Here is a 17,255-nt window from a genome sequence, read left to right as displayed (position 1 = left end):
CAGGAGTCGCCCTCTGCTGGCCAAGACAAAGAACACAGGTTTAACTTCAGCCTTATTTTTCAGAGCAGGAAATCTTCCATCTTTTATATACAGACAGTGTGTGCTGCAAACATAATTCTGAAAACTGAATATGTGCAAAAACAAGTAATTTGATCAGAAATAAATACAGTAAGCAGGATGTTTATGCGCGTGCAGCTCTGTGCACTCATACAGATGTCTGACATGAAAAAACACAGCTTAATATATGTATATCACTCTTACTACATACCATTTCAAATACATGTCATGAAGTAAAAAAGTATGACAGTTACACCCAACATATAATGGAATTGAAGTAGAAAGCAGCATGACATAGAAAAACTCAAAGTCAAGTGAGTTTATTTCTATGGCACATTTAAAAACAGCTGTTCAGTGAAGTGCTGCACATCTGGAATAATGAAAAAAACAGCACAAACAGCACAGAAATGTAAACTCATTCTGATTTCAGTGAGCAGGTTTGACCATCTGTGCTTTAATCCATTTAAAGCATAAATGTGCCACATTACTTTATTATATCCTTTAATGTTAATATGACATAACGTTCATAACGTTCAGTCCTCCTCTGTTTCAGTGATCCGACTCTAAGACGACATGAGGGAGAACATGTTGTTTGGACTTAAGATCTCGATCCAGTATCCATCCGGGTCCTGAACAAAGGCCAGACCCTTCCTTCTACCTGCGACAGCAGAAACAGACTGTCATCAGTGAAGTTCAAGGAGAGAAGCTGACTTCCATCCACTCCTTGCAAAGTACAGGCCTCAACTCAAACAGGCGACCTGACCAGCTGTGTCTGCGCGCCCCCTGCTGGTACAGACGTATCAGCAGCAGAGCACAGACGAGGTTCTTCAAGACTGAGGAAGATTTTTTACTTTTTCAAACTTCACAATGTTTAATCTAATCACCAGTCACAGAGGCTCAAAAGCTTTTTCAGTTTAAAAAAAATCCATTAATGAAAGGCCACCTGCAGGACAGGTAGGGGCTGATTGATGAACAGTGGAGTTTGGCTTCACTATGGTGGTGTTTTGAGGCTGGACCGCTGACTGAAAAACTCACCTGTCTCTGGTTTCTTGACAAACTCCTTGCTCCTCAAATAACTTGCAGGCAGCGTAAACATCAGGAACAGCAATGCCGATGTGACCTGCGTGGAAGTAGGACAGCAGTGACAACCACAACAAGTAAAGCATTGAGAAGCAAACGAAACGGTCTGAACGTTGAACAAACAGGTTCTCACCAAATCCTCGCGGCTCATTGTTCCCGTTGTGGTATGACAGATCTGCATCACACTCCGTGCCCCAGTTACTGACAGGTGGAGGAATATTATTTATTATAAATAATACTCATATCGAGTTTAAGTGTTGAACTGGTTGTTTCCATACGTACTGCGTGAGCTCCAGGGTGGCTCTGCGGGAGAATGTCCACGCTGTCCTCTCCTTGACATCTGCCGGGATGTCGGCCTTGTCCTCGTAACCCAGGGAGTAGAAGGTGAAGCGCATTGAAGGGAAGTCGATCTTCTGCAGCAGCCTAGAGAGCACAGAGCACTGGGGCGGTTAGGGCAGAGCAGCACGGGAGAAGTTCGGGATCAGACTGAGGACTTACATCATGCCCAGGATTCGAGTGTAGAAGTCCAGCGAGCGAGCCGGATCTTTGACCCTCAGCATCGTCTGCTGCAGCATGTAGTCCTGCAGAGAGCAGGTGGGGGAGACCAAAGCAGAGCTGTAAGAAGGGTAAACACTGGACTCCTCTGTGCCTGTGCACTTCAAAATAAGAGCAGGAAAGACACACCAGAATCCTTCACATGAAATTTGTCATTTCGTGTCATCCAGACGTCGTTTCATGTCACTTTGTATCACTTTTGTGTGTTTCAGTGTGACACATAGGAGGACACGGAAAATGAACTTTAACATGAATGCACTGAGATTCAGGATAACACGACGGGCGAGTCAGGAGCAGCGCTCCTCTCCGTGGTGCTTTCAAGTGCTGCTCGGAAATTGTGGTTTAAGCGGTGAGGAGGCTGGAAGTGCTCTGTCTAGTGTGCAAAAAGACCTAAATAAAAATAATAATAATAAAAAAAATTATGTAAAAAACAACAACTTTAAAATCTAATTATAAAGCCTAATTTATAAGTTCATAAGTAATAATTATAATATGAAAATAATTAAATAAAAAGGTAAAACAGAAGCTACAATTTAAAAAAAAATGAAATATTAAAACTATAAAATCAGAAGTGATTTTTAATAATGAGGATGTTGACCTTTTGAAAGATTTAAAAAAAAATCTTTGTATTTGAAGTTATAAAAGAATTATGTATTTGAATATTTCAAACATATAAAAACAGGTATTTTAAATATTAAATTTATCATAGTATAAATTGAAAATGAAGATCATTTATAGCAGCGGTAACACTGCTTTTTTTTTTTTATTGCTAGTATGAGCCAGGAGTTGATTCAGACATTTCTGACAGACATTGAATGCAGCAGGAATGCAGTTCAGGGAATTGAATTATTGTGAAAGAAACTCACACCCACACTCTCACAATGAAAGTTCATCAGGGCATGAAGATGAAAATCAGACACACCAAAGTTTAAAAAGCAAAGTGATATAAAAACCCGACACGGCGTGAACGTCTCACAGGAGAGCGCGTAAATAATCTGATGTTTGCTGCAGCTGCTGGTCTGAGCAGGTAACAGCGAACTGACAGTAACACACAGTAACATGCAAAAACATGAAGCACACACGCTGGGTAAGTTTTTTTTTTTTTTTTTTTGGGGGGGGGGGGGGGGGTTGTTGAAGTTGAGACTTTAAAAAAGAGAAAAAAAGTTGTTTTAAAATTTATTTTAAAAGATGAAATCATAATGTCTCTATAAATAAACGTGCAGGTGGTGATGCATAGTTTGAGATTATACAGTACACATTAGTCTCTTTAAAGTCTTCATTATCTGATGATAATCTGAGCTGAAATCGCCAGATTCTAAAAAGCTGGGACGCTGTAAAAAATATCCATAAAAACAAAATGTAAAGATTTGTAACTATTCATCATAAAAAGGCAGCGACACGTCTCAACGGGGCAACAAAAGTAACATGACTAGACAGAAAAATAAAAAAGACTTTAAATATTGAATCATCTACAGTAAACACACTCCTGATCAAGTCTAAGACCACTTGATAAATGGCAAAAAATCATATTTTGCATGGTTGGATCTTAACAAGTTCCAAGTACAGCTTCAACATGCAGCAAGAAGAAATGGTAGTGAAACAAAACATTTAATGAGCATGCAATTTATTGAAAACAAAGCTTAAACTGAAACAGGCTGTTTTACAGCTGATCAAAACTTTAGGAACACACGAGGGGCATCTACTGTCTGGAACTGTTGTCCATTTTTGTAAACTTCCCCAAAGGTTCTCAATCTCACTGAGATGAGGGGAACACGCAGGATGGTCAAAAAGAGTGATGTTATTCTCCTGGAAGAACTAACTTCTCCTGCTGGCATTGTGTACTGTGGCATTGTCCTGTTGAAAACCCCAGTCGTTACCACACAGACGAGGGCCTTCAGTCATGAGGGATGTTTTCTATGCGCCATAGTGGAGCCATAATGATCTGGGGTGCTTTTTCCTTCAGTGGAACAATGGAGCTTTAGGAGGTGCAGGCGTCAAACGGCCGCTGGCTATGTCCAGATGTTGCAGAGACCATTTCAGCTGGGATCTGCTTGTCATGACAGTAACATTGGAAACCTTCAGGACCAACAATGTTCAATTTTTTCTCCTCAGAGAAAAAAACTTTCTTCCACCTTTCAATGTCCCTTTGGTCTTCTGCAAAGTCCAAACGGTCAGTTCTGTGGCGTTCAAGCCCATATGGAAAAGATATATAGAAATCATATAAAGTTTGTATCTGTCTTGTGTGAAACGTGTATGAAAAGCATACAAGAGGGAAAATAGATATAAGATCCCTTGAAAAATTATATAAATGAAACTTGTATGTTTTGGATACTTACTAAAACAATATATGAAAGTAATGAGAAAGCGGCCACTTTCATAAGTAAATCACATATGCCTTATATGATTCACTATATGGAGTAAGCCAAATCTTATGCAAGTGTTTTATAAGATTTTTCTATTTCTTTTCCATATGAGAGGAGACGAGGCCTTTGAAGAAGGTTTTTGTTTTTGAAGCCCTTCAGTCTCAGATGCAGTCTGATGGTTATGGGGCTGCAGTCGGCACCAGTAACAGCCTTGATTTGTGAGAGACCCTGCTTATGCACTTCAACCCGACCACGTTCAAAAAGGGAAAGTTTCATGACAGTGTGACTACCTGATACTCCCCATTTCTTCTTGTTGCATGTTTAAGCTCTACGTGGAACCTTGTTAAGATCGAACCATTCAAAATAATATTTTCTGCCATTTTTCAAGTGGTCTTAAACTTTTGATTGGGACTGTAGTTATTACTGAATCAGGTGACCATCATCAATATCATCATCACAATCCTCTAGTTATGCTGCCAGACTCAGGCTGCTGCAAGACTTCCCATGATGCACTGGGAATTTTATACGTCACCACTCCCTTTCATTAACTTGATTTCGCTCGTCTCAGGTTTGTTTCGTTCTCATCTTTGCTCCTATCAGAAGATCGCTGCTTGTCTGTGATCCTGGTTCTGTCTCGTTCTGCTAAAAGGGAGTTTTTCCTTCCCACTGTTGCTGATAGGGGATAATCTGATCAGAAAAGCCCCCTTATCTTTCATTTAAATGTAAAAATATAGACAAAACATGAAGCTTTATATATGAAATCCATTTTCTTTCAACATAACTTTGACATAATTCTCCTCCTTTTCAGTGAGGCATGCTTGTTATTATTAAAATTATTATTACACCTGCGTCAATGACAGAAAGATAAAAATAAACACAGTTTAACAGAACATGAAACATCACAACTTGTCTACAGTGAACATAAAACACTCACAGGTACAAATATCTTTACATGTGACTGATAATCCAGAAATAAACCCATGAACTACGACCATCTGAGATTTCCACTAAAATCACACAAAAACATTTTGATGTTTAATGTTTCTCATCATAAAATGAATGAAAGAAGCTGAAATCAATGCTGTTTTTAAAATTTAGAATAAAAGCGTGTCAACATTTATGCTTTATCAGTTTATGTTTGCCTCCTGCTCATCTTAATCCCTATTTTTTCAGGCTGGGACATTTACCAAAGTTCCTGCCTCACTTTCTTCCTGAGATTGTCAGTGAGACAACAACATCACATTTTTATGCGTTTTTATTTGTCTGGTTGTTTTAATGAGAGAAGAAAAAGGTCAAAAACAACCCTGACACTATAAAACGTGAAAAACGTGTTACAGTGAAGCTTCTAACAGACTCTATCGTTTATTGTTTTACAAGGGAAAAAAAACAAAATAAAATTGTTTCACAAAATGAACAAATTCAATTTAAAAAGTGACCTAAGAGAAATATACATTTATGCATTTGTTTGCTTCACTCCTCCCGTGACGCGTTCACAGTCCGATGTGTCAAAGAGTGTTCGCTTAAACGAGTGTAAACGGAGGATAAACAGCAGCCTTTTTTCGGAGTGAGACACATCCGTTATCTCCGCACCGTCTTGCGGTTCTCCAGCAGCAGCACCACCAACCGGCTCTTAAGCGTGGGTAGTTTGTTGCCATAGTTCTCCTGCAGAACGGTGTTCATCCGGCAGCGGAGGCTCCGCAGGCTCGGCAGCGAGCTGCAGTCCGGAATGTTCAGCAGCGTGTGAAACAAGTCCAGCCACAGGTCGCTGTGAGGGTTTCTGGGGGGGGGGAGACACCATCAGCACACATATGCACCAAAAACGGGGTCAAATAAAGACAAATGGGAGGTCCTTTGAGCACTCACCTTCTAAACACGCCGTTTGTCTTCCACACGCCTCCTTCGTTGGTCACCTGCATGTACGTCCCAAACAGCATGCAGTACACGGTCCCCGCAATCCCAAAGTAGTCGGTCTGAAACGCAAACAGTCAGACCTTCAGAATAAAACTCGTTTTCCATCTTTAAAAGGAGTCTTCAACAAAATCTCCAGATGTTTATTTCTATAAAACATGTGGGGCTCCAGATGTCGTGGTTCACACATCGGGTGACATGCAAAAGCTCTTTGTTTGAGAACAGAAGGCGACAAGGTTTTTGGCTTTGTGTCAGGAAGTGATCTGTTATATGAAGGCACAGCTGAAAATAGCCTCCTATTAACCATCAAAAACAGTCATCGGGTCATGAAATGTGTTCATGACACTTCCCGATGTTCCTCTGAGTGTCTGAGGGACGCCTGAGAGTGATGATCAGCTGAACCCTATAATCCCCTTTAAATGGAGAGAACTCAGCTCATACAGCTTATTTTGGCTACAAGATCATTTCCCATAACATCATGCTCTTTTCTAAGGTCAGGCAGCTGACTCTGAGTGACCTCCAGAGATGAAACTCATCATACAAAGACACAGGCTACCATCACAAACTATCAGCTGTGCAAATCTAAATAGGAATTATCGTGAGGAAAATGAGACCAGCAAGACCTTTTTAATGAACCTGGAAACTTGATAAGCTGAGTTTTGGACTTTCCATTAGATTAACAACACTACAAAGTTTCCCCGTACACGACTCCAGGGACAGAAACAACAAACACCGGGCGCTAACCCACAGAGACTCTTAGCTCTCAAACACATACAGAGTTATGAGAGAAGCTGCAGCTCAGGAAAAACCGCACTACTGTCCAATGTTGCTGAAACGTGACAGTGTTCGACCCTCCCTGTGTATGTTAATGCCTCTTTTTGTCCTTGCTGTGCTCACCTGGTAGTTCCACGGTTTTCCACTCAGCATCTCTGTGCACTGGAAGCCCGACGTCAGGCACTTGGCAGTGAATGCAGTGTCTGCTGGGAAGAGCTCCATGTCGATGCTCTGCCCGAGGTCGACAAGAACCAGGCCGTGGTCCGCGCTCTCTGAATCGAAACGCTTGTTCTCCAAGAACCTGAAGGACACGAGTGATGATGAGGCGTTTCAACAGAGCCTGAAACTGAAGTGTTGCGAGGGGAGGACCGGGCCTGCCCTCCTCACCTCTGACACTTTTAAGCTGCAAATACGAGCAGCGCAGAGATAAAAGCAGCGTGTGATTGGTACCTCTCTCCCAGCAGGAAGTTGTCAGGTTTGATGTCGGCGTGGATGATGCGGATCCTGTGCAGCAGCTCCACCATGTGCAGGATGCAGACGGTGAAGTACATGACGAGGGGCTGAGGCATCACTTTGTCACTGAGGGTTCTGTACATGTTCACAGCGTTCTGCAGGTGGAGCAACAGCATTACAGTGAAACAGAGAAGCTTTAAACCGACCGACTGAATAGTCGCTGCAGACTCCACAACAATGGTTTAAACCCTCATAACAACTTATGGGGGGGGGGGAAGAGTGAGAACTGTTTTCATTATTAAGTATTTGTAAAATTTGATACCAAATAGGCTGCTAGGCTTCAATTCCACTAATTAGAGCCCCTGAACTGGACGTCTGGACTGTGTGCTGTTTTAGCCTTTTTGGAGCATTTTTAATGACATCATCTGACGAATAACACGGCTGCTGTGAGGTTACCGTGCCAACAGACCGACCCACATGTCCAAGCTCAGCTGTGGCAAGCAAAACTCTAGTATTTAAAGTTTCTCTTCCTTCATACTGATTAACAGTCTTTGTCATCCATGTTATGGATGTGCTCAACTTATTGTCTGATTCACTGGAAAGTGACCACTAGAAAATTCTGTAACAAAAGTCAAGTTACGTAAACACAGATCAAATACGAAATTATGGCATAAAAACTAAGAAACCAACAAATTACTGGATTTTAAAAACATATATACAAAAGTAAATTTATATCCATAAATCCACACTGACGGTAACTGACCAGCAGGGTGCCGTAGCTGTGAAGCTCACCGAGCAGCACGCTCCCGTTGTGGAAGAGGTGAGCTGAGTGCATACTGCTGTAGAGGTGACGGACGTCGGGCCTCAGCCGAGCGTCGAGCTGGGTGTTGATGTAAAATTCCCAGGGATTGGCCGGCTTCTGAACCTGCAGCGAGGACACATGTGAATCCTGCGGTCGTGTCCAAATGTCTCTGAGAACACGGTTCAGTGAAGCATTTCTGAGATGATTCAATAAGATTTGTTTCACCACTACATTAAAAAAAATGAGCTGAGTAACATAGAGACAGGGACGCGGCACTCTTCATCTGCAGCCTCACCTTTAAAACGGTCTTCTCTAAGGTCGCAGGGTTCGTGGCCTGGTAAACTGTCGCAAAGGCTCCCTCTCCAAGAACGCAGTCCACTCTGAGGGACTCCTTTCCTGTCATGACACAAACATTCATCGTTTCAATCAACACAGCGTACAGTTTTTCTCTGCAGCTGGATCAAAGCCAGACTTCCACGGAGCAGGCGCTGCAGATCTTACCCATGCTGATGGTCATTTTTGGAGTGATGTTCGGTATGTTGCACTGCCAGGTGGTGCAGCGCGGATGGGTGGCAAGAGGCGGGCTGAGTCCAGACAGCAGGCTGGAGATCAGTTCGGTGTCCCAGGGATCCGACATCAGCTGGACCGCCCCCGTCTGGGCTTTCTGCGGCGTGTCACTGTTCATTGAGATGTCAGCGCTCAGCCTCAGCCCCCTCTCTGGACTCATGGGTTCGTCCTCCCTGCTGATTAATGTCGGGCTCATGGGAACATCAGCACAGAGCTGTGGGTGCCCTGGACTCATGGGGAAGTCCAGATTCTTGGGCTGACGGGGACTCAGGAAGGCATCCAGGTCTGGCTCGGCCATGGCCTCTGGGCTCCTGATGGCTAGCCAGTCTGGTTTGAGAGCACCCTCGGGGCTCATGGGAACATCACAGACCTGATTCTGGGCTTGCTGGGGGCTGCTGGGGGTCTCTAGGTCCTCCATGATCTGAAAAGGTTCGCTCATGGGTCTGCCTGAGATGAAGGAGGCCTGTTTGGGTGGCTGCTCGGGGCTTGCATACACCTCCCAGCCAGGCCCCGCTGTCCTAGAGGAGTCGGCAGGACAGAGCGTCTGGTCCCTGAAGGACAGCATGCCGGGAGGAGGAGGCTGCACCATGGTGAGTGAGGACGCAGTAAGGCAGTGCTGGGCCGCTGCAAACTCCTCTCCCACGATGGTGCCCTGCCTGGCAGAGGAGGGCACCGTCTGGCCGACGGTGCTTTGGTCGGTCGGACTCTGCTCCAGGATGGGGCTAACAGAGGAGAGGACACATCTGTGACATCTGCACTAATAACAGTGACACGAATGGGCAGTGGATACCTGAAGACTGATTACCTCAGCTTTTTGGTCTGACGCCTCAGGTAAGCTTCTTCATCAGCTTCCCCTTCATCACATTTATTCTCTGTGGGGCAGAAACACTTATTATTTAGGGAAACTTTAAATTATTTTCAGCTCGTTATTAAAATGAGACAGGTGTGGAGGCTGCGGGAGGAATAAGCCGCAGGTTTGGCTCCTCTTACCTCGGTCCTCGAGGAAGTCGCTGCTGATAAAGGTTTTGCGAGTGAATGGCGTGGAGACGAACTGAGCCAGCATGGCAAAGTCTGTGGTGCTGTTGGGACAGGCGGCGAGCGAGTTGAGCGAGTTGTAGCGAGCTCCCCACATGGTGCTCTCATCTGGGATCAGATCTGAAGGAGTCTCCTGATGAGGATCAGAAAAACACGAGGATGCGAACCAGAAACAAACACACCAAACACTCGTCCAGAAATCTGGAATTTTGCTTAACATGAGAAAATTCACTCACGTTGGGTTTGTCTGCCTTCGACACCGGGATTTCAGCCAGAGCTCTGACTCCTTTAGGCTTCTCGGCATCAGCAGGAGCAGCGGCACTAAACAGCACAGGGACAAAATAACAGGAACACTTGGCTGTCATGAAGATGCACTTCATTTTATCCTCAGGGTTTCACAGCAGCACAAACATTAAGATGAACTAAATTACAAAAAACACACGACAGAATGAAATGTGTGCCGTCCTGCACCTTGACCCCAGCAGCTGAAAGAGTCCACGACGAACAGGAATAATTAAAAAAATGGGGGTTTGTGGGTTTTTCTCATAAAATAAGTGAGCAAACACCATTTCCCAGAAGCCTTGAGTGTTTGTGAACTAGGTCTCTCCTAGTAATGACATTTAAATCTCAGTGTGAGTTCAGTGAGACCTGAAGCTGGAGATCACATCAACATCTGAGTGGAAATCAAAAGTTAAATCCTCCTGAAAGCTCTTTTATTGCATTCACTACATGAGCTAACAGAGTAAACAACTGTTAAAAAAAAGTCTATAAATTACCACCTTGTCATTCATATTCAAAATTAAAAGCACTAAAGAGTCCCCGAGTCTTCTCACGCTCAAGCACAAAATTCTCTTATCCTGGATAAGTAGAAGAAGATGGATGGATACAGGACATCCAGCACAGACAGAATATCACACAGGTACAAGTACATGGGAGTGTAACATCACAGCTGGGGTTTAGGGTGTCCACAGTGTGGGGGCCATATTTACCTGCCGTTTTCTTTGTTGTCGTCATCCTGAAAGATGGTGAATGGAGTTGTGGTGGGAGGCTTAGATAATGAGGAGGCGCCTCCTGCTAATCATCAGAGACAGAATAATTAGGTTATCTGGAGCGAGACCAAGAATCAGTCTCAGAGGTTCAGGCCTGAGTTTGCTTTTACTCAAACAGGAGGAACATTAATTTTAAGCACTGGTGACCGGATCCAGTTAGATTCTGTGAAAATTATCCCGACTGTGTTCAGAGCCTATTTACCGCCTATCCAGAATCCGGCTTCAGACTCCTTCTCGGCAGCGTGGAGGACTGATGTGCTGCTGAACGGTTCCTCGAGTAAGGTCGGAGCCTGGAACATGTCCATGATCACGCCTGAGTCGACACAAAGAAGAAAACAACTTAGTGAAGGAGTTTTTACCACAGCCGACAAAGCCTGAGCAGCAGTGAAGAGCAGTTTGATTAAAGGACAGAGACATAACATGAAAGTAGCTCTTTAAATCCAAAAACATTACATTTGACATAAAAACACCTCTGACGTGACAGCAAAGAGACAAACTGTCGTGCTCACCCAGCGCCTCCCGTGTGTTGACAGTAGGTGACGGCAGCACCCGCGACGGCGTGGCCTGAACAAAGCCGAGCGAGTTATTAGGAGTGACGTGAGACAGGTTAGCTGTGGCTCCCTGCGACACTGAGAGGGACAGAGAGGGCTATGACTACATCCACCAGAGACACGCAACAGCTCGACAAAATAAAAGCACACTTACCATCAAGCTTGTCCCCAGGCTCTGCAGGCAGACCCACATCCCTGAGAGAAAGACAAGATCAGTAACGCATCTAAAATCATTTCAATCAGCCATCAAAACCAGTGAAATCATCATCATGTGTGGAGGAGAATTTCTAATAAAATCGGAATACAATTCGTACACAGGATGACTAACTGACTAAAGAGAAAGCTGCTTATTACTCCATTACTTATTGTCACAAACCTTATGGCACAGGCATCATGTAGAGTCAAGTGATGAGCCCATCAGCAGGGCTTGTTAGCAGGGACTGAACTTTAACAGAAATCAGACTCTCCAATAACAAAACGATCGGTTCTCTTGGAGGGATGGAAAAATAAAAATAAACTTGTGTGGGAAACATGGCGTACGGGGGGGGGGGTTTGTTTCCTAAAAACCGTCTCTGTAGCTGTTCTTACATCTCGCATTTTCATGAGATTAAATATTAGGTTCAATGTTTTCCTTGCACAACCAGAAACCTATGCTCCACAGAGTATCAGAAGCAGCGTCGAGGGAGTTAGAGGGTACTCACGTTGCATTGTTCTCTGAGGGTGGGAGCCTGTCTGTGCTCTCAAAGCTCACAGGCTGATGAAGTGACATAGGTGGGACCGCTGAGGCCCAGAGGAGCGGCTCCCGATCTGCAGACTTCTGCAAACCCACGCCCCGCTCAGCTGGGACAGAGGGATAATGGGATGCCACCGAACTTAGCGTGTCAATGTTCTGCTGGTGAGGAGGTTCGGGAACGGTGGTGGCGGCCTCTTGGATGAAGGTCGGCTCGGTGATTAATCTCAAGCCAAGAGAGCGCCGGCTGCTCAGACGGTTTGAGGGCGGAGGTTGCTTGAAGGAGGGTTGGGTAAGACCCGGGTTCACATCGGCAGCAGTTTCTGCTGCAGGCGGCTGAAATAAAGAAGAAGAAAAGCCTCTCAGACTGACGCAGTGAACCCGATGTGCTTATGTCTGTGAAGGTTCTCAGTCATCCAGGTCATCGTAGTCAAAGGAGCTTGCAAAGAAAAGCGTCTGGACTTCAGCTGTCCATCTGCATCTTAAGGATAAAGGACACTCTTTCGAGGATGCCAATGTTCACATTTTGGACAGAGAGGACAGATGGTTTGAAAGAGGAGTGAAAGAAGCCATCTATGTCCACTGTGAGCGACCATCTTTGAACAGAGGCGGTGGTTTACGACACCAACTCTCTGCCATCTATAATCCAGTTTTGAGATCCCTTCCCAGACGCCTTAAGGCCCACTCACACCCTGGGCCATCTGACCTCAGGAATTCGCATGATAAGGTGGGGCCAGGTTTCACAATGAACTCACCCGAAACTCTGGCTGATTGGGACCCACACCCAGTTCCACACCTTGGCTCAGGCGATTAGAGGATCATCAGGTGGTCCTTTTGTCCCTCTGTGGGGGGACACTCCCACTAGGGTTATATCTGGGACTCTCCACCATTTGACCTTAGAACTGAAGAAGCCTCTCGGATGAGAGGTGAAACGTCTTCAAGTAACTTAAAGAAGTCCAGACGCTTTTCTTTGCAAGCTCCTTTGACCCGATGTGCTTATCACTCACTGTTTTCATTCTTGGGTGCTGCTAGAGCAACAGACTAATCCTTATTTGTCTTTTTTTTTCCTTATTATTTTTGCTGGCACTTTGGCTTTGAGCCTGAAGCTTAGGCCTCTGATGCACATCCAGCACAGCCTATTGCATCAAGGTGCTTTTGTCTTACCTTTTGAGATGAAGTCTGTCTGATTTCAAGATCGCAGAAAACTTTCTCCAGCAACCATTTATTCCTCTCCTCAAACTCGCTCGGTGTCAGCGCTGACATGAAAACAATAAAAAGGACATTTACTTGAAATCCAGACAAGTGATCGCAGCACGGATTTATTTTAACTGCAGAATTAAAAACTCACTGAAGTCTGTCTTGTCTTTCTCCTCCTGCTCACGGAGCTTGCGGAAGTAATTCTGAGCTCGGGCCTCTTCGAAGCATAGCTCAGATTCGTCGCAGACAAGATCTTCTACCGTGTACTCAGACACGGTCTGAATGCCAGAGCCCTGACTGGTGGGAATCGTCCCGGAAGTCTCAGAGCGAGAGACTCTGTGAGCGACAGAAGAAATCAGGTGACATCATGCTGTTAAGATCCTCAAAACTGTGCGAGTGTAAATGAATGTAAAGTGAAGCTCTTCTGCTTCTATTCTCTGTCACAGAAAGCCCATCCCAGTACACAAATTTTTACATTAACTGGAAGAAATTCCACATGAATCAATCCCTGTGAGCCCAAAGCCATCAACAGGCAAAGCTACTCTAGGATCAACAGCTGACATTTGCCATATTATGACTTTCTAAGATCCTTATTCCACCTTTGATGAGATAAAGGTAGACAGATTAAAAAAAAACAGAAGATCTTTTTCCAAAAAATTCCAAATAAAACAAACAAACCCTCCTAAGCCACTTTTATTTACTGTTCCTGTGGTTAATGTAAATCTAATTTGCTTCCAGAAACACTGTTAAAGGGTGACTTAAACTCTTTTTTCCCTATTTCTGTCTTTGAGCCTCTTCCTTTTTCATCTCATGGCTGTAACATGTTGTGTTGGTACGAGCGCACTCTGCTGACATCAGAAACAGGAACCCCAAAAACTGAGTTCAGTGTTTCACTCACATGTCGATGAATTTACTCGCAGGTGGTTTGGAGGGACAGTCCACAGACATCTGTGACAGAGGACGCACAGTGTGAATGGAAAAGCAGAAAATGGCATTCATGCACAATTAGGATGAAAAACCAGAGATAAACACACCTTGTTCTGAGTGACAGGCTCTCTGTGGGGCACCTGATTGGTTAAATTGGAGTTCTGCAAAGGGTTTCGACTTCCTGCTTCATAAAATATGCATATAAAAAATAGTCAGACAGTAGAACAACAATAAAAATTTCTAAAGAAAGAAATCCAACATTATATAATAAAGGAACTTTTAAATAAACCATCTTACCGGACACTGCCGTCTCACTTCTGGTTCTGGTCTGAAACTGCCTGCAGATCAGAGTTTCTGTCAGCCCACAGTATATAACATACAGCACAGTAACATACTGCTGTCACTGCATGTGTAGAGTGACTACACACAGCCAGATATCATTCACATTAGAAGGCCAGATTAATATCCAGGCTTCAGTTGTTAACACAGACTTTAAATTCTTTCACTTCTTAATTGCACCATCCCTAAAAGATTACAGCAATATTAGAGTTTCCACACCCCAGATTATGTGAACGTCCTGCCCGGACGAGAGTGACGTAAATGCCATCATCAGAGGGTGAACGCGAGGCTCAGAGCAGATGCTCACACTTTATTACTGCTGGGACTTTCCATCACGCTTCCTTTAGACCAGGAGTCTCAAACTTAAATGAGCTGTGGGCCACTGCTGGCATGGTCACCTCATGCAGGGCTCTAGACCAAGGGTGGGCAACTCCAGGCCTCGAGGGCCGGTGTCCCTGTAGGTTTTAGATGTGTCCTTGAACCAACACAGCTGATTTAAATGGCTAAATTAGGTCCTCAACATGTCCTGAAGTTCTCCAGAGGCCTGGTAACGAACTAATCATGTGATTCAGGTGTGTTGACCCAAGGTGAGATCTAAAACCTGCAGGACACCGGCCCTCGGGGCCTGGAATTGCCCACCCCTGCTCTAGACTAACTTTTTTCCGCGGTTGCACTGGTGTGCCTAACTTTTTTTCTTAGGTGCACCAGCACAAAAGTTAGGTGCACCCAAATTTTTCAACCGGCTAGTCGCACCAGGTGTGACCCAAGATTTTTTTTTTTAGTTGCACCATTGAGAAATTAGGGCCCCGGAACGTCTTGCTCAAACCAGAGTGATGTAAATGACGTCATCAGAGAGTGAACACGAGGCTCAGAGCAGATGTTCACACTTTATTACTGCCAGGACTTTCAAGCTGCTTTCATGCTTCTTTTAGACCAGGGGTCTCAAACTTGGGACTTGGGACCAAACTTGTGTTTGACAGCTGCCTATGTCTGCGTACAAGTGTAATTCTGATCTTAGTCATACAAACTGAAGAAACTATATCCAAATACCAAGACCACACCAGTGGTGATGCCTGACAGATGAACATCGGCAAATCTCATGTCCTGCAGAGCTGATTGCAGATGTTCAGCTGATAAATCTGAGCATCTCTAGAATTCAGCGCTTTCAAGAGCACTGTAAACTCAAACAAATACTACAGTATCTGATGTCTGCAGGTTCCTCAACTTTTTTAGTAGTTACACTGAAAACAAACCACCGGCCACCATGATGATAGCTGCCCACTAGTGAGACCACATATGTGCGTGTCGTTTTAATACAATAACAGGCTGGCAGTTTGGTTAACAGCAACTACACCACTACACAGAGGTTAAACCACTGTGTAGTGGCATACTTTCCACTGGCATACTTTCTCTACAAAACACTCAAGGTATCTACATAGGCCAGACTCCCACTGGCACAGACAACTTTGTATTTAACCGTCTGAGGTTACCACGACAAACTTTGTCTCACTCTTCAAATGCTTACTTGTATTCATGGAGAACAGTGCTGGCTGGATGAGCTTGGTTCTCCAGCGCTTTCTGGTATACTGCATCAGCCTGTTCATGCAGTCCTCTCTGTTCAAAGTGCTGAGCCCAGGCCACATACAGGGCAGCTGTCCTGGTGCCGACGCCCCTACTGAAGACCTGACAGTACAGGGAAACAGGGTCCACGTAATAACTTGCCTGTAAGACACAGTGAGGCGAGAAAAGAGCTCAAGTAAGACTTTATCCAACTTAAAAAGATACAAACTATGGAGACAACTGTAAAAATACAATGTTTTCATCAGACTTACACATTTGATGCAGTAGTTCACATATCTGATGTCATTCGCGTATTGCTCGACATTCAAAAATCTCTGGATGAGACGCTCAAACACCAGCAACATCCCTCTGCCACCATCTGCAGGTAGCCTCTGCTCCAGGTACTCCACAAACCTAAAGAAGCACCCAGAGAAACTTGCCTTCAGTACTTCTCATTTTGAGTACATCTTTTTGTATTAAATCATCAAAAAATGATTCACAATATTTTTAAGACAGACTATTATTGTATTTTATTAAGATATTACGCAGTTATTTATCTTTGAGGCTGGTTGGTTTGCTGTTTTGTGTGCTCTGAGACAAGCAAACATTTGTGATACATATATTCAGCCTTAATATCCAAAAGTGTTATTAAATAACCTAAAGCTGAAAATAGACGGTAAAGAACAGGAAGTGTGACTTTGAAAAGTAAATCCAGGTCTACTTCCGACGTCAACACTCAAAAATAAAATAAGCGCACGATCATTTGTTGTGTACCTCCTGTGTTTAAGGCTGTCTCTTACACTCTTACAGGTTTCAATATGATTTCAATGGCTGCAGGACTAATAACTTTTCCTAAATTACTATAAAACATTACACATCGATGAAAACAGTCGAAATTCTCACTTGATCCAGGCGTCCAGTGGGTCGTCACCTGTGTATGAGGTCAAACTGTTTTCAAAACGCCTGAAGGGTAGAAGTATGAGTAATTAAAACATGTCTGACAGCTACGTTGTTTATTAATTAGTTATAAAACATCCATACATTCATGTTAGCACTGAAGCTAACCCCTTCAATTGAGCTAACAGCGGCTAACGTCCATGTTCCATCGTGACTTACTGTAAATACGAGGCGATATCCATTTCGCTTTAAGTTAAAAAAAAGTTCTCCCAAGAAAACCGATAGTAAACTTTTTTGTAGCACTTAATTCCTCTGGTTTGATTGTTTGCTATCTAAACAAATTCGCATATTTAGCCTTGTTGTCTTCCGAGCCGCTAACGTTCCCCTAACATTTCAAATTTCGCGCTAAGC

General features: G+C 44.0%; 1 protein-coding gene and 1 pseudogene across 7 annotated transcripts; both read right to left on the bottom strand.

The window, feature by feature from the left end:
• Positions 1-453: 453 nt before the first annotated feature.
• LOC102785018 (lactoylglutathione lyase-like) lies at positions 454-4,331 on the bottom strand (annotated as a pseudogene). Its single transcript, XR_015720718.1, has 6 exons — positions 4,232-4,331; positions 1,636-1,720; positions 1,420-1,560; positions 1,271-1,338; positions 1,093-1,177; positions 454-715 (listed from the first exon to the last, which is right to left on the bottom strand). The product of XR_015720718.1 is annotated as a lactoylglutathione lyase-like (transcript).
• Positions 4,332-4,786: 455 nt separating this feature from the next.
• On the bottom strand, positions 4,787-17,253 carry bub1 (BUB1 mitotic checkpoint serine/threonine kinase). Of its 6 annotated transcripts, none has more exons than XM_087852532.1 (24): positions 17,064-17,253; positions 16,851-16,910; positions 16,220-16,361; positions 15,913-16,109; positions 14,346-14,386; positions 14,156-14,232; positions 14,020-14,069; positions 13,273-13,457; positions 13,089-13,180; positions 11,896-12,260; positions 11,349-11,389; positions 11,153-11,272; positions 10,846-10,956; positions 10,584-10,668; positions 9,831-9,915; positions 9,550-9,727; positions 9,365-9,431; positions 8,494-9,281; positions 8,288-8,388; positions 7,954-8,115; positions 7,188-7,345; positions 6,861-7,038; positions 5,919-6,025; positions 4,787-5,832 (listed from the first exon to the last, which is right to left on the bottom strand). In XM_087852532.1, exons 1-24 carry the CDS (start codon positions 17,084-17,086, stop codon positions 5,634-5,636), a joined length of 3,612 nt encoding a protein of 1,203 aa, XP_087708658.1. In that variant the 5' UTR covers positions 17,087-17,253; the 3' UTR covers positions 4,787-5,633. The 6 variants fall into 6 exon arrangements, with proteins under 6 accessions (XP_087708658.1, XP_087708660.1, XP_087708659.1 ...); XM_087852534.1 differs by having other exon boundaries at positions 10,584-10,665; XM_087852533.1 differs by having other exon boundaries at positions 14,156-14,229.
• Positions 17,254-17,255: the final 2 nt, after the last annotated feature.

The sequence above is a fragment of the Neolamprologus brichardi genome, chromosome 15 (assembly GCF_056152115.1).
Source record: "Neolamprologus brichardi isolate AB-2024 chromosome 15, ASM5615211v1, whole genome shotgun sequence".
Taxonomy (NCBI): Eukaryota; Metazoa; Chordata; class Actinopteri; order Cichliformes; family Cichlidae; genus Neolamprologus; species Neolamprologus brichardi.
Note: the sequence above shows the minus strand (reverse complement) of the source record. Positions and strands in the feature narration are given on the sequence as shown.

Bases quoted from the DNA above. Each gene is read 5' to 3' on its own strand.
- bub1 (XM_087852532.1), bottom strand. From the start codon at position 17,086: ATGGATATCGCCTCGTATTTACA. The intron at 16,362-16,850 runs GTGAGAATTTCG...GTGCTTCTTTAG, and splicing joins CCACTGGACGCCTGGATCAA to GTTTGTGGAGTACCTGGAGC. The intron at 9,728-9,830 runs GTGAGTGAATTT...GATCCTCATCAG, and splicing joins CGAAGGCAGACAAACCCAAC to GAGACTCCTTCAGATCTGAT.